A 15187-nucleotide genomic window follows, 5' to 3' on the forward strand; every position below is an offset into this window, starting at 1 on the left:
CCAGCAGGGTGTGGCTACTATTGGTGCAGAGGACCCTAGGGATGGAAGAGGTGCATATATACTATATTTATAGCTGTTGTTTACTACCAAACCAGTGGATGATGGCCCTGATTTTCATGCTGCATCCATTTCATAGTTGCTGGAAGAGGACTACTGTCAAGTTTTATCTCCAGATCCCTCCGCCTGGAAAGGACAACTAGCAGTTTCAGGGTTTATGCTGAATGACCTCCCTGCTGGACAAGGGTTCTAGGTACTTCCGATCTGTTTAGGAACTCACTGCAAAATACAGCAGTAATCACAGTAGCATGAATAGCATCCCCAGCTCTGCTTTTGTAACCAGAAGGACTTATTATTCATCACCTGACTTACTTCCAGAGCAAAAGAAATACAGCAGGTAAGGATAGGTTCACACAATACAAAAAACACATACATATAAACACACAAAATAGGTCTGAGAGAGAGCCTGTAAGAGTGAGATGCAGAGCCAGGAAGCGTAAGGTGGTGGAAAAATAAGGCATGAGTTGTAAAGAAGACCAGGCAGCTTAGGTATTCAGCAACCCCAACTTTCGACATCTTAGCCAGTGAGCCCCTAAGAAAAACATTTGGCGCCTGCACTTATTTTGTTACAAATGATGTATTCAGCTCCGGCCATTAGAGCTCTTATATCTAATTGTCAGGATTGATATCATCTTTGGAGCCGTGCACTAAACACCAATAAGCATTGACAGGAGGAACCGCTGTGATGGTGGTTCCTGCAAATGCTTTAGAAATTACCTCAAGCTTGGTCCTCATTTATAAATTTGGTGGGTGGAGTAGTCTCAGCCTGGTGAACATTATGTCCTCAGCCAGGCCCTTGCATGTTACTCCATCCGCCAACTCTTACACCGGGCCCTTAGTACCCACCCGTCCGGCTCTTGCACTGCCACTAGGTATGTTCTGTCCCAGCCCCAGGGAAGAGCTAGCATTGGAAATACACCTCTGAGAGTGCTGTAAAGTACCTGCCCCCTGAAGGCTCTTACTCTGAGCACTCTCTGAAAATCTCTGACTCATACACCAGAACATTCTGTTTACCTGGCAGACACCAAGTACATATTTTCAACCACCAAGCCAATCACACACTCATCAATACTAACAAATAGTTTCATCTCTGCAGGCTCTTGTGGGACCCTCTTGTTGCTAGGGGAAACTGTCATTAACCCCATTTTCTCTAGCAGGGTGTAACACTGCCACCTAGAGGTGGCAACAAAAGCCTACACACAGGGCACTCTCCTCGCCCTGACTGGAGTACATACCTGGGGCATTGTCACTGCAAGTATTCAACATTCATTCTGCAAGTGGACATCCTTACACTTGTTAACTCAAAGGGCGGTTTCCATTGATGGTCGCAGTCGGAGAGGGCTCCAACAGGATGTATTGTGCATGGAGCAGCTGTTTAAATGTCACAACCAAAAATGAAAGGCTCTTAACAAGGACCCATTTGTCATCAAATAATTATTTGCCGGTTCCTTTTTTGCAAATGAATAATTGGAAAATATAGACAGATCCAAAGACTGCATAACCCTGTCCACACATAAGAAAAATAACACTCACCAACTGCAACATGATCCTTTTTAGATTTGTGGGGCAAAACCTAAAAAAAAAAGTACAGGAAATATGTATGTTTGATAAGACACAGCACTCCATAATACATGAAACACTGCCCTCCCCGATAAACATTTAACAGAAAAATAGCTGTGCTGCACATGCGCAGCCTGGAGATCAGCCGTGTTTCTGGTAGATCCTCAGTCCACTGATTCCTGACTAGAAGCTCTTCCCCTTGATTTCCGCTAAGAAGCTGTCCACCCTAATCCCTAATGAGATGTCCTGTCCCCAGACTCCCCATTAGATGACCTATTCCTCGTTTCTCCGGTGGACACCGTGCTCCCCGAATACCTGGCAGAGGTTCTCACTACTCCCAGACAATAGCCGCATCCTTCTGTTGCCATCATATCGCCATGGCTCGGCCCTATCTCCAGATTCACAGGCAGGAACTACTCTGAGACTGTCGCTACAAGTCCCATCTCACTACTCCCTTGGGCGCTGCACCCTTCTGTTCCCCGGCACAGGCCCTATCCATTCCTTTCCAGGTAGGGAAACAGTCACCAGCATCGCTCTCCTCAGATTCTCATTCACGCAGTGCGTACTGCAAGGCAGGAGTGACATTTCCCGACTGCCCGTCTATTTATTGTTTGGGGTAAAAAAAAAAATACATTTCCTAGGGTAATTAGTGTGTCTTGCATACCGGGGTTAAATACACTGTGGTAATCAGGGAATCGATAATCTCATGGTTCAAAAACACATCACAATGAAAAAGCCAAGGGTAGGTGCTGTGCTAGAAACCATAATAACGGGAAATTAATGTGCTGGATGTATTCAGAGGGAGTCAGGCCAACAACCCTTCTCTCATATAACGCTCCATTGTTTCAGAACGAAGTATGGCTGTCTAGGTCGTCGCACACACAGGCTGCCATGTCACACGTGTATACCTACAAACACACAGGCCGAGCAGATGGAGCCTGAGAGTGAAGGCACAGTTAGTCCTTCTGCCAGATAGGTAAGTACAGAGGGGTAATACGTTTACTCTACAAGGAGTAGTTGAAACTCATCACACAGCTGTTCAGACAAGCTATATTTTTATATCGTGTTTACTGCCACAGTTCTTCAATTTTGGAGCGTTGTAAGTAAAATATATTAATGTTACGTAACTAAATGTGTCTAAATGCATTGTAGAACACAAAGATGAGTCTGCGGGTTTACACTCACAGCTACACGTCACACACACAAGCAAACAACGAATGGTTAACTTACTACGCCACCTGCTAAAATGGCGGACTGCCTCGACGAATGAGGCCATGAATCAGGTTGAACAGTTCTACAGGACGTTGCTTGTTGAGTTGGTCCTAAGGACAGCAAAGTAATTATTTGCCCTGCAGTCACCTGTGTGTGCTCCGTGTGGTGGTTCCTATTGAATCAACTGTCATGGACTCTCTGATGGAGGCAAACTGGAGCTCCTTTAGCAATTCCAAAACCTGCTTCACTGCTTTGACCCCAAAATAAGGTATTCTTCATTTTTCTAGACATGCTTACCGGTCTGGAGAGCTCAGGTTGCAGGAGGATCGCGAGCAGCAGGAGCAGCCGCAGGGACTCCATGGCGGCCAGTGACCAGAGCCCTGGCCGAGCCCAGGAGAAGAGTAAACATGGCGCAATCGATGGACAGGAGGCAAAGTCTCTCTCCGAGGTGATGCGTCGTGGGTGAAAGAACATTTCTTCTGCTAGGAAAGAATTCCAACATGCAGCAAGAGAAGGCCTTTGTGCGGAATCAGCATTCCCTGTGTGCGACAGTTCAGAGCTCTGACACCAGGCATAGTTGATCTAGATCTCTGAAACGATTCTGGATCCAGTGCCAGAGGGGCTTTGTGCTTGGAGAGCCTGCAAACACTGTGCTGACGAGTTGGGGGATGGGATTTTCAACACAGGATAAAAGGAGGTGCTGACTTTTGGTATCATGACATCTGCTGTTTGATTCAAGGATGTCATGCTAGTCCCCATACCATCAAACTTGGTTCTTTTCTTTTCTTCCCCAAAGACCCCAAATTACAAACTTGGTCACCTTTAGATCTGAACCCACAAGATCCTAATGTGGAGTATTCCCATGGCTTCCCTGACAAAGCGGTCTAACATACATATGCCCTTCCTGTTGCTTATCCCTGAGGTGGGGTGAGATTTGATTTCTATGTGGAAGGCACTGGGCTATTCATATGAGCAGGAGAGTGAGTGGACCTCTACTGAGGCTTCAAAAGATATTTTAAGTTCATTTAGGGGTAGGCTAAAGGTAATAAGCAAACAACCCCTATTTTATTTCAAAGAGCAAATAACATTGACTCTTTTTTGGTCTGCCGTTAGCCAGGACCTTTTGATTTAAAAAAAAAATATATGTACAATATACTTATCTAAATGGGGTTTCAGCCCGCTTTCTTAATCCTTTGGTCTGCTGGTGTGACATTCACATTTTACTTCCGCCAACTACAGAATACAATATGGGGAAGGGAGGGGGTCAGGCCACTTCAGCCGCTGGATAACTTCACTTTGAGTAACTGCATTTTGCTCTTTCACAAGCAGCATATCCACAAACAAGCTAGTTCCCTTCTGTGAAAATAGTTTTCACTTATTATTTCGATGCTGCCTTTGTGTTAATAGTCTGTGTCACAGAAGGACGCTATAACAGATGTGAGCATAGGCCTCATTCCACACTTTATCAGTTCCTGTCTCCTGCCACTTGCAAATTATTTTTGTAGTGTTCTCTGTTCACTGTTGGATTGCAGGTATCTCACAGCATAACAGACTGCTTCATTTTGAAACTGTTCTGTATTACGTTATTGAAAGCTTCCATAATATACGTTTGATATCCATCTATCAATTGAAATGTAATCCTGACAAGACAGAGGTCTTATTTTTTGGCCCTACCTCACCAAATGCATGGAGGGCGTATTGGCCTGATCCCCAACAGGGCACTGCAAAGAATTTATGAATTGAATTTGATAGTGCCCTCTCCTTCCAACCACAAACCCAGTTGGTGGTTGGCTCTAGTTGTGGGTTGCTTCCAACTCTGAAAAAAATGTCTTTCCCTGCTTTTGTGATAGCTGATTTAACTAATAATGAATTTGTATTGATTAGTAACTAGGAATTGACATTAATTATGATAATATAGAATAACCAACAGTTTGTAAAATGTGCCCACTTGAGTGGCCACCATAATCTATGCGAAAGTAATAAAGAAAATAACATTAACTGTTTGAAATAAATGCACAGAATAGGATTAAAATGTATGAGTGGATCATACTGACATATTAACTAAATGTATTTGCTTAATTTACTAAATGTAGAGTAATTGTGAAAATCATGGGCCTAGTCGATAGAGACTCATGCTAAGTTACATGACATTAACAAATGTTTGTAAGTGTTTTCTGGTGCAAGGGGAGAAGCTTCACTGTTCATTGTTCCTTGCTCACGCAGAGTTGACCAAACAGATTTGTAATGTTGCAATGTTAAACTAGCTGATGTCCTAACTTTCTCATGAGAACTGCTTGCTGTAATGTCCCGTGTCAGATGTTGATATTTTGTATCTTTGGTGTGTGAGAAGCTAAGGCTCCTAGGATTCAACAATGACCTTACTGACCGGAGATGTAAATCGCAACAAAAGTTACTCGAAGAAAACTAGTGACAGGAACAGGAGAAGAGGAACCAATCATCAATGTGTGAACTACAGCCTAACTATATCACTGATTAGGGAATTAATGATCATTGGTTCCAGTGTGAACGTTTGATATTCTGACCAATGATGACATGAGAAATTACTGTGTAGTTTTAGTTTATCCCCGATTTTCTTTAGGAGGGACGGTCAGTCACAGTTTAGTTAGTTGCAGTCCAGTTAGTATGTTCTTTAGTTAGGTACGAGAGAGATGATAGAAAGAGAAAGAGACTTGGATGCTGCTACCTTCGTTTGATGCCCTTATGTTGGTTCAGCTGACTTGAAGCCCACCATGGCTGAGTCAGTCCCTTTCACTTTCCCCACTATGAATGCTGACCAAACGGATGTCCAGCTGAGGAAGAAGTGTCCTTTTGTTTTCTAGGTACCAACGCTATATTTTTTACTAGAATCATAGTTAGATGTTTTCCAAATTAACCTTTTGTATGTATTTTCTTTTTTGCATGAAAGCCAATCATGCCATTCGAATTAGAGGATTAGTTAGAGTGTCCATGGCCTACAAATATTATTACCAATGATTGCTTTTGTTCTTCTGTGAATGTCTAAATGTATGCTATTTCTTTAACTCAGTTATTGTTGATGTTAATCTGCTTGATCACTCTCAAATGTTTAGTATTAAACGCATTGGTTAAATTGAGGTTTTTCTGCCGTTTTGGTCAACCTGTGTTGTTCATTTATGTGTATCAATTGGTTTTGAGATTGCTTTACATGACTTTAGCATTGTTAATACAGGGAAATAAATATTTTAATTTTTACTAAAAGGTGTGGTTATTCATGGTCACATGGGCCATGATGCGTGAAGGTTACTGACTCAAATTTGACAAATGCTTTATTCAATTTGATTGTGTTTGCGGCAGGCGGGTTACGTGCAGGTATTGTGTCCATGATAGAACAATCTTAATTGAGGCCAAAGGTCCATCGACCCTCTAATGCTTCCCCTTATAAATAAAATAAATAAAGGACAAATAAGGTCAGACGCGCTCACACTTTCTGTTGAAGTAAATAAAATGGTGATTCAGGCATTGATAACGTCTAGACTACATTATGGAAATGCTCTATACGTGAGTCTCCCAGATTACCTTCTTAACAGACTTCAAGTGGTACATAACTCGGTGCCCAAACTCTCCTTAATCTTCTCCCCACAAACTCATAAATCTCCTCACCTGAAGGCACTCCACTGGCTCCCAATTGCAAAAACGATCCTGTTCATATCTTTAGTCCTTTTCCACAAAGCACTGCATGCTACCAGAGCAGGCTATTTCAGGAAGTGAATTAAAGACTATGGCCCTCATTATGACAGTGGTGGTAAATCCCGCTTACCGCTATGCTGACGACCGCCAACCTACCGCCGCCGCGTCAGATAGCCGTTCACCATATAATGACACACACACACCAATCTGACAGAATTCAGCCACAGACACAAATCCGCCAGACCAAATGTCAGTGATAAAGTGGCGGTATAGGAACCCACACCGTAACACCAACATAACAACACCCATCACATTATGACCCACGAATCACCACAGCGGGCATTCAATGGCGGTAAACCATTGGTGGTACATACCGCCATGCTCACAATGGACACCCACAGACAAAACAACAACACATTGGCCAATTCAAACAACACACACCTGACACCCATACACACATCACACCCACACACCTATAAAACACACACCCACATTACCCACAACCCTTTACGATTACAATTCATTGGTACGAGACTGACACCAACACCACTGACACAACTACATACACACACCACATACACCCATACATCCCTCACGCACCCCACTTCACACACCCCAACACATTACCCAACACACCCTCACCAACACACATCACATAACACCCATGGCACCACAAAGGCACCCCAGTTTCACTGAGGAGGAGTTAAGGGTCATGGTGGAGGAAATCGTCAGGGTAGAGCCACAGCTATTTGGAGTACAGGTGCAGCAAATATGAATTGTCAGGAAGATGGAGCTATGGTGGAGAATCATGGACAGGGTCAATGACGTGAGACAGCACTTCAGAACAAGGGACGACATCAGGAACAGTGGAACGACCTATGGGGAAAGGTACGTTCCATAACAGCAAGACACCAGCTCGCTATCCAGCAGACTGGCGGTGGACCCCCACCTCCTCCCCCACAACTCACAGCATGGGAAGAGCAAGTCTTGGCAATACTGCATCCTGAGGGCCTGGCCATAGTCGGAGGGGGACTGGACACTGGTAAGTCAACTTTTAACAATTATCACCCCCCATACCTGCATGCCATCACATACCCTCACCCTCACTCCCATCACTCCACTACATCCCATACGCCCCACCATCACATCTCACTAATCCCAATGCCAAGCCCTGCATGCTGTACCAATGCATGTATACCCCTCACAGCCCTGCATGGACACTCATCACTAAAGCATGCACAGCATAGAGAACTAACAATCCCACCATACACCAACATACACAAGTAAAAGCTGGCAGGGCAACACTAACCATACAGGGGAAGCCAGGGATGTACAATATGTCATACACATTAACCATACCACATCATTTACATCCCCACAGGTACCCAGCCAATGTCACCAGAGAGGAGGGGCCAGCACTATCCAGTCCCCCAACAGAAGAGGCCCACATTGATGACAGTAACTCTGGCCTTCAGGATCTGGACGATTTACCTGGCCCATCAGAGACCACTGGACAGCCAGTTACCCAAGCCCAGTAACAGACCACCACAGAGCCTCTCCCATCAGGAAACAACACCACAGCACCCACGCAGCATCCCCAAACCTCTGTCCCCATGACACGTCAATCAGCAATGTACCCACCTGTACACGGACCCCAGGCTACACCTCGCACCCAAAACAATCAGGAACCTGGGGTCAGTGGGTATACGGTTCAGGAGAGAGACGCACAGGCCAAGAGGGACACTGTGAGGTCTGCTGTGCTCCAGGATTAGGACAGGCCCAGGGAACCGACTCTCCAGGAGGCACTCTCCGAGACCCTGGGAGCCTATCAACATTCCCAGGACACGATGGGCCAGATCCTAGACAACGTGCAGAAGAACAGGCGGCTGCAGGAGGGACACTACCAGGGGATCAGGGAGGACTTGCAGGCCATCAACAACACCCTGATCTCCATAGCAAGGGTGCTGGCAGACATGGCCAACATTATGAGGGAGGCAGTCTCACACCAGCGGGCCCCTGCCACTAGCCAGTCATCTGAACAGCCTTCCACTTCCGCTGCCACTAGTGGCCAGGAGGCCCTGCCACAGGACTCACAGGCCACCAGCACCCCTCCCCCTGCAGAAGGTGAACCACCCCGCTACGTTCCCTGCAGTCCAGACAGAACGCAGAGACACTTGCCAAGACCCCCACCAGGAAATGAGACTCCCCTGATTGTCTCTCTTGTGTCCCACACAGTCACCCTGTCCACCTTGAACTGCCATTGCTCCCCTTCCTATGACCCCTTGGACAATGCACCTGTGCTACAAATAGACTGGAACAATACCCTGGACTTTCCTCCATCATCACCCCATCCCATTGCACTTTGCCCTCTATATGTTAGCACTTCAATAAACACCATTTGATAAAAATCGATTTTGAGTATGTCATGTATTTCAAATATGTATTGATTGAAACAGGTATAGCCAGTGCAAACGAAGTGTACATAGAATTAGCATAGAATTAATGACCTGTAGCTGGCTGTTGTGATCACACCAGGAGTATTTGTCAAATCACCAACATCTGAAAAATGAATAGCCAGAGGGAACAGCAAGTGGGCATATAAGTGGGGAATACCAGCATGCCAATGCCACACAGAATACAACCAAAGTCATTGAAATGTAAAGTTACACCGTCTCACCTGTGAGTCATTGGAAGTACTGATGGATTACAGTTGTTCTGTTGTCCTTATACTCATCCTCTGCCTCCTCAACCTCACTGTCCACAGGGTCAACTGCTGCCACAGGGGCATCTCCAGTCTCCTCCTCATGAAGAAAAGGGACATGGCATCTGAGGGCCAGGTTGTGCAACATGCAGCAGGCCACTACTATCCGGCAGACCTTTTGGATGAGTAGCACAGGGATCCACCTGTCAGACAGAGGAAACGGAACCTGGCCTTCAGGAGGCAAAAGGTTATCTCAATTGTCTTTCTGGTTCACCAATGTGCCTCATTATAACGTTCTTCTGCCCTTGTCCTGGCATTCCTCACAGGAGTCAGCAGCCATGATAGGTTTGGGTAACCAGAGTCACCTGCAAATATTGAGGGATAACATTTAGCCACACACTATCCTTTATGGCCAACACCATACCCATACACCAACATATACTGGGTGGGAGCCGGGGCTCACCTATGAGCCACACCCTATGCCTCTGTAGTTGGCCCATCACATTTGGAATGCTGCTATTCCTCAGGACAAAGGCATCATGCAATGACCAAGGATACTTAGCACTGACGTGGGAGATATACTGGTCCGCCAAGCACATCATCTGCACATTCACAGAGTGGAAACTCTTACGATTCCTGAACACCTGTCCATATTGGCGGGGGAGGGGGACAAATGCAATATGTGTTCCATCACTCTCCCCAATTATATTTGGGATATGTCCCATTGCATAAAATTCGGCCTTTACAGTGGACAAATCCTCAACTTGGAGGAATGCAATGTAGCTGCACATGTGTTTTATCAGGGCAGACAACACTCTTGTCAGCACTATTGAGAACATTGGCTGTGACATTCCTGCTGCCAAGCCCACTGTCACTTGGAAAGAACCAGTTGCCAGGAAATGGAGCACTGATAGAACTTGCACAAGAGAGGGGATCCCAGTGGGATGACGGATAGCAGATATCAGGCCATGCTCCACTTGGGCACACAGCTCTGTGATTGTGGCCCTGTCAGTCTCTAGGTGAGTATTATGTGCCTGTCCTCCAGTGTAGCCTAGTCCACCAGGGGTTTGTACACAGGGGTATGTCTCCATCTCCTATTCATCTGTAGCGGTAGGAATCTAAGGGAAAAAAAGAGTGAGGAGGCTGTCACAAACTGAACAATGGAGGCACAACAGTAGTCTCCAATCTGTAAACATGTAATGGGTCAGTGTAATTTTTCCAGCATGTGCCTATTTCTCATGTGACGCAGCATTATTCCATAAGCCTGCCCCCCCTGAAACGGCGTCCGCCTATCCTGTATGGAGGGACAGGTGGAAGTGAGGTAATGCCGCTGACATTGTGCGCCATGGCGGGAGGCGGTCGGGAACCACCGTGCAATTTCTTATTGGTTAATATTGGGCCCTATGGGGTACTGTGGCCAATGGTGATCTACGCCAGTGGTGACAGTATGCACCACCATGGATGTGACCGCCATTTTCTATCTGATTCCTCACTTGTTTCCTGACCTTCCATAGGAGAGGACCTACACTGCATGTGCTTCTGTGACCTGTGTCTGGAACCTACCATGGTCTGTGTGACCGGGGAAAGAGCCCCACCCTTCACTTCGGCAGGGTTGGAGAGACTGGTGGATGGGGTCCTACCCCATTACGGACTGCTGTATAGGCCTCCAGACCAACAGGTGAGTACACTGTGGGCACGATGCATGTGGCATGAATGTATGGAGGTGTGTGTGTGAAGGCATCGTGTAAGGGGGGGAGGGATATCCTCCTGGCTGGGTACATATTGAGTGCTGGGCTATGTGTGTGCCAATAGTGCTGGAAACGGGTATGGTGGGCCATTTAGGTTACTGGCTGGACTGTTTGTCTAATGGTGGGTGTTCTCCTGTCTGTATTGCCTCTGCAGGTCAGTGCCCATCAAAAGAAGGGTATATGGCGTGCTATCGCCAAGGAGGTGTGGACCCTGGGGGTCTCTGGCAGGCGGAGCACCCACTGCTGGAAATGGTGGGAGGACCTGAGTTGCTGGGCACGGAAGACCGCGGAGGCCCACCTGGGGATGGCCTCCCAATGAGGAAGGGGTGCCCGTTGAACCCGGACCCCCCTGATGGCCCGCATACTGGCGGTGGCCTATCCAGAGCTGGATGGGCGCTTGAGGGCAACACAGCAGCCACAAGGGGGTAAGTACAGAGGCCATTATTGAAGGAAACGGCTGGAGCGGTGGTATCTGGGTGGTGGGTGTGTGTCAGTGGGTGCCCCTAGGCCAGGCCAGACATAGCAGCACAGGTCCTCTGGTGGCTAAGGGTCTGGAGGGGAAATACTGCTTTCCTAGCTTGTTAGCACCCACTACTGGTCAGGGCTGCATGGGTCCCAGGTGTGCTGCAGTTGGTGGTGTGTGCTCCTCCTCATGCCTTGGTGGCTGGCAATATCATTGTTTGTGCAATGCATAGTGCGTAGGCCTGTACCCTGTGTGTGAGGGTGCTCTGTACACCAACAGTGGTGTTGGTGCAGTCACTGACCCAGTGTATCATTTGTCTCTCTCCCCCCTTTCTTGTTTTGTCATCCTGTCCTTATGTGCATTAGCATGATCTGGCGGAGGAGCAGAGGCACCGAGACTGAGGGCACTAGTGGGACAGAGGGCGAGGGGAGCTTCACGGCGGAGACTGGAGGGGACAATACAGACTCAGGTACCTTCTCCGATGGGAGCTCCCTGGTAGTGGCGGACACCTCTGTGACCACCCCAGCTACAGGTACAGCTGCCTCCCCTGTACCAGCACTGCCCTCACAGCATCCCCTCAGCGAGTTGCCCGTGCCCATTCACCGAGGAAGGTGGGCATCGCCTTCACCCCAGGTACCTCAGGCCCTGCCCCAGTGAGCCCTGCTGCCCTGAGTGAGGAGACTATTGACCTCCTGAGATCCATCTCTGTAGGGCAATCAACGATTGTGAATGCCATCCAGGGGCTGGCAGTCCAGATGCAGCGCTCTAATGCATTCCTGGAGGGCATTCACAGTAGATTGGCGGCCCAACAGAGATCGATCCAGGCTCTGGCCTCCTCTCTGATGGCAGCCATTGTCCCTGTTTCAACCGCCCCCTCCAACTACCACTTCCCAGTCCTATTCTCCTCAACCCCACCTCATCCCAAGCACACAGCCAGACGAGCATGCACACAGGACAACACCCAAAAGTGTTACAGGCAAACACAAGCACCACACTTCATCCCACAGGCACTCACACAAATACCATTCAGTTGCAGACACAACAACATCCACTATTTCCACTGTCCCCCCCTCCTCCTCCTCCTCTGCCTCCCACCCAGTTACGTCCACACTCACACCTGCATGCACTACATCATCATCCACTACCTGCATCATCACCACAACAAGCAGAACACACATCTCACTGGCAGATACCTCCACAACATCCATGCACACATCGCCTGTTTCCTCACCAACCATCAAAAAGGGGAAGGAGCCTGCACCAGCCAGCAGAAAGGGGAAGGACCCTTCACCTGCCAGAAAAAAGGGGAAGGAGCCTGCACCAGCAGCTGTAACAGAGCCCCCACTGCCAGCCGTGGTTGTGTAGCCATCAGTGAGTGCAGGGGCTGAGCAGGAGCCTCCCATTACCACCACCACAGTGCAGCCACCAGAGAGTGCAGGGGCTGATCAGGGGCCTCCCACTACCACCACCACCACTCTGCAGCCATCAGAGGGTGCAGGGGCTGAGCAGGAGCCTCCCACTACCACCACCACCACAGTGCAACCATCAGAGGGTGCAGGGGCTGAGCAGGAGCCTCCCACTACCACCACCACCACAGTGCAGCCGTCACTGCCGGCGGACGCCATATGATCCAGCCTCCATGGGCTGTTGTGCGGCCTGTCCCCACCAGAACCAGTGGGCAAGTCGTCCACTTGAGAGACTGTGGCCTTGCACTCTCCCAGGATCAAGCACAGAGCATGTTGCCCCCTCCAGAACCAGTGGGCAAGTCATCCACTTGAGAGACTGTGGACTTGCACTCCCCAGGACCAAGCACAGGGCATGTTGCCCCTCTAGAACCAGTGGGCAAGCACCCACTTGAGAGACTGTGGCCTTGCACTCCCCAAGACCAAGTACAGGACATGTTGCCCCCTCCAGAACCAGTGGGCCAGTAGCCCACTCGAGAGACTGTGGCCTTGCACTCCCCAGGACCAAGCACAGGGCATTTTGCCCCCTCCAGAACCAGTGGTCTTGTTTCCGTATCCGGCTGAGGTACCCCCCGTCCCCCTGAGGTGCCTGCCTATTTGCCAACTGATGCCTCTGCAGTGTTCTCTCTGTATTGGTGCAGGGAACGAGGTGGGCCTTGGACTTTGCCCTGTGGCCATGTGGCCCCTGTGAACTGAGGCCTGGGCAGTGTCCCTTTTTTGTACATTTGTACATATCTGTTGCATTGCCAAATCAAATTATTTATTTTTATTTTGATCTTATTACAATCACTTTAGTCAATTCCTGTTGTCCTTGCATTAGGCAGCTAATTTAAGGGGATAAATTGTTTTTCTTGTGCAGCTGGTTGTGTGTATGGTGTGTGTGTATGGGGTGTGTGTTGTTCGTGTGTGTGTCACTCTCGTTTTCCTCCCCCCTCCCTTGTGTGCTAGGCGGCTGAACCATCGTCATCTTCAACGGCGTTGGTGTTCGTGGTGGAGCATAACGTAGAAGATCATCGGGAATACTTGCAGTTCTGGTTCCATGGCGGCGTGGTTGTTCCCTGTGTCTCCAACGGTGAGTCCTTTCACTTCTGTGATGTGTTTCTGCCAGGCTTTTGATAGTGTTGGTTCCGTCCTGGAAAAGGTGGCAGATTGCCACGTCATAATATGGTGGGCGGAAATTTGTCTTCCAACTGGCTGTAGGCGGCTACCGCCGTGGTAACTGTTGTTTCCGCCCTGGCGGTCGGTGTGGTACATTGGCTGTCTTTCAGAGATATCACCGCCATGGTCATAATTTGGCGGTACTTACTGCCACTTTATCACTGACCACCAGGGTCGTAATGAGGGCCTATGTCCTATCGTCGGTTGGCCAGAATTCCTAAAATCCACCAAGCAAGAACTGGTGGCAGATCCTTCTCCTATCTAGGGCCGGTTGCCTGGATAAACTTCCTATGTAATAATGCACCACAACTGAGCTATCTATCTTTAAGAAAACATTAATAATGTAATTTGACGATCTGTGATATGCAGGTTGCCTGAAACCAGCACTAGGAAATTTTTTGAAGTATCCCCCCAAAAAATTAATAAGCGGACAATTCTTAAGAACACGTTTATTCTGGTCTCAACTTCACCAATGTTTCTTTAATAAACTTGGTCCAGGAAGGAAAGCAGCCTTTGTTGTGTTTAATTTGAAGCACTTGTAACACTTTTTTATTGCCTTCTTTCTTTGTTTCTTTCTTTTTCTTTCTTTCTCCTTATTTTCTTTCATTCTTTCATGCCTTCTCTGTCTTTCATTTCGCTTTCTCATCCCTTTCGTTCATTCTTTCATTTCTTTCCTTTCTTTCTCCTTCCTTTCTTTCATTCTTGCATTTCTTCTTTCTTTCCTTTCATTTCCTCCTTCCTTTCTTTCCATTCTTCTTTTTTCCTTTCATTCTTTAATTCCTTCTGTCTTTTTTCTTTCATTCTTTTTTACTTTCCTTTTTTCTTGTTCTTTCATTCCCTTTTTCCTGGTCTTTTCTTCTTCCAATTTTTCTGTACTTTTTTTTATTCTTTCTTCTTTATTCCATTCCCTCTTTCTTGCTTTCCCTTTTTACCTTTCATTCCTTCTTTCTTATTCTCTTTCTTCCCTTCTTTCTCACCTTCCTCCTTTCTTTCCATCTGTCTTTCCTTCTTTCTTTCTTGCCTTCCTTTTTTCCTGTCTTCTTTTTTCATTTTTTCTTCCTTTCTTTCTTACCTTCTCTTTCCTTCTCACCTTATTTCTTTCCCTCTTTCCTGCTTTTCTTCCTTATTCCTTTCTTTCTGTCTCAAGGGCAAGAAGCTG

At 47.4% G+C, this 15187-nt stretch overlaps 1 protein-coding gene across 1 annotated transcript in view; it reads right to left on the bottom strand.

Moving 5' to 3' along the window:
- The window catches only part of F12 (coagulation factor XII), a 101469-nt gene extending 98239 nt beyond the window's left edge, over positions 1 to 3230 (bottom strand). The window contains exons 1-2 of the mRNA XM_069244488.1: positions 3127 to 3230; positions 1591 to 1630 (exon numbers count right to left, since the gene is read on the bottom strand). Coding sequence (XP_069100589.1) covers positions 1591 to 1630; positions 3127 to 3189 — 103 coding nt within the window. The 5' untranslated portion in view covers positions 3190 to 3230. The remainder of the gene's footprint in view (positions 1 to 1590; positions 1631 to 3126) is intronic.
- Positions 3231 to 15187: the final 11957 nt, after the last annotated feature.

Source organism: Pleurodeles waltl, chromosome 7 (genome assembly GCF_031143425.1).
Source record: "Pleurodeles waltl isolate 20211129_DDA chromosome 7, aPleWal1.hap1.20221129, whole genome shotgun sequence".
In the NCBI taxonomy this organism is placed as follows: Eukaryota; Metazoa; Chordata; class Amphibia; order Caudata; family Salamandridae; genus Pleurodeles; species Pleurodeles waltl.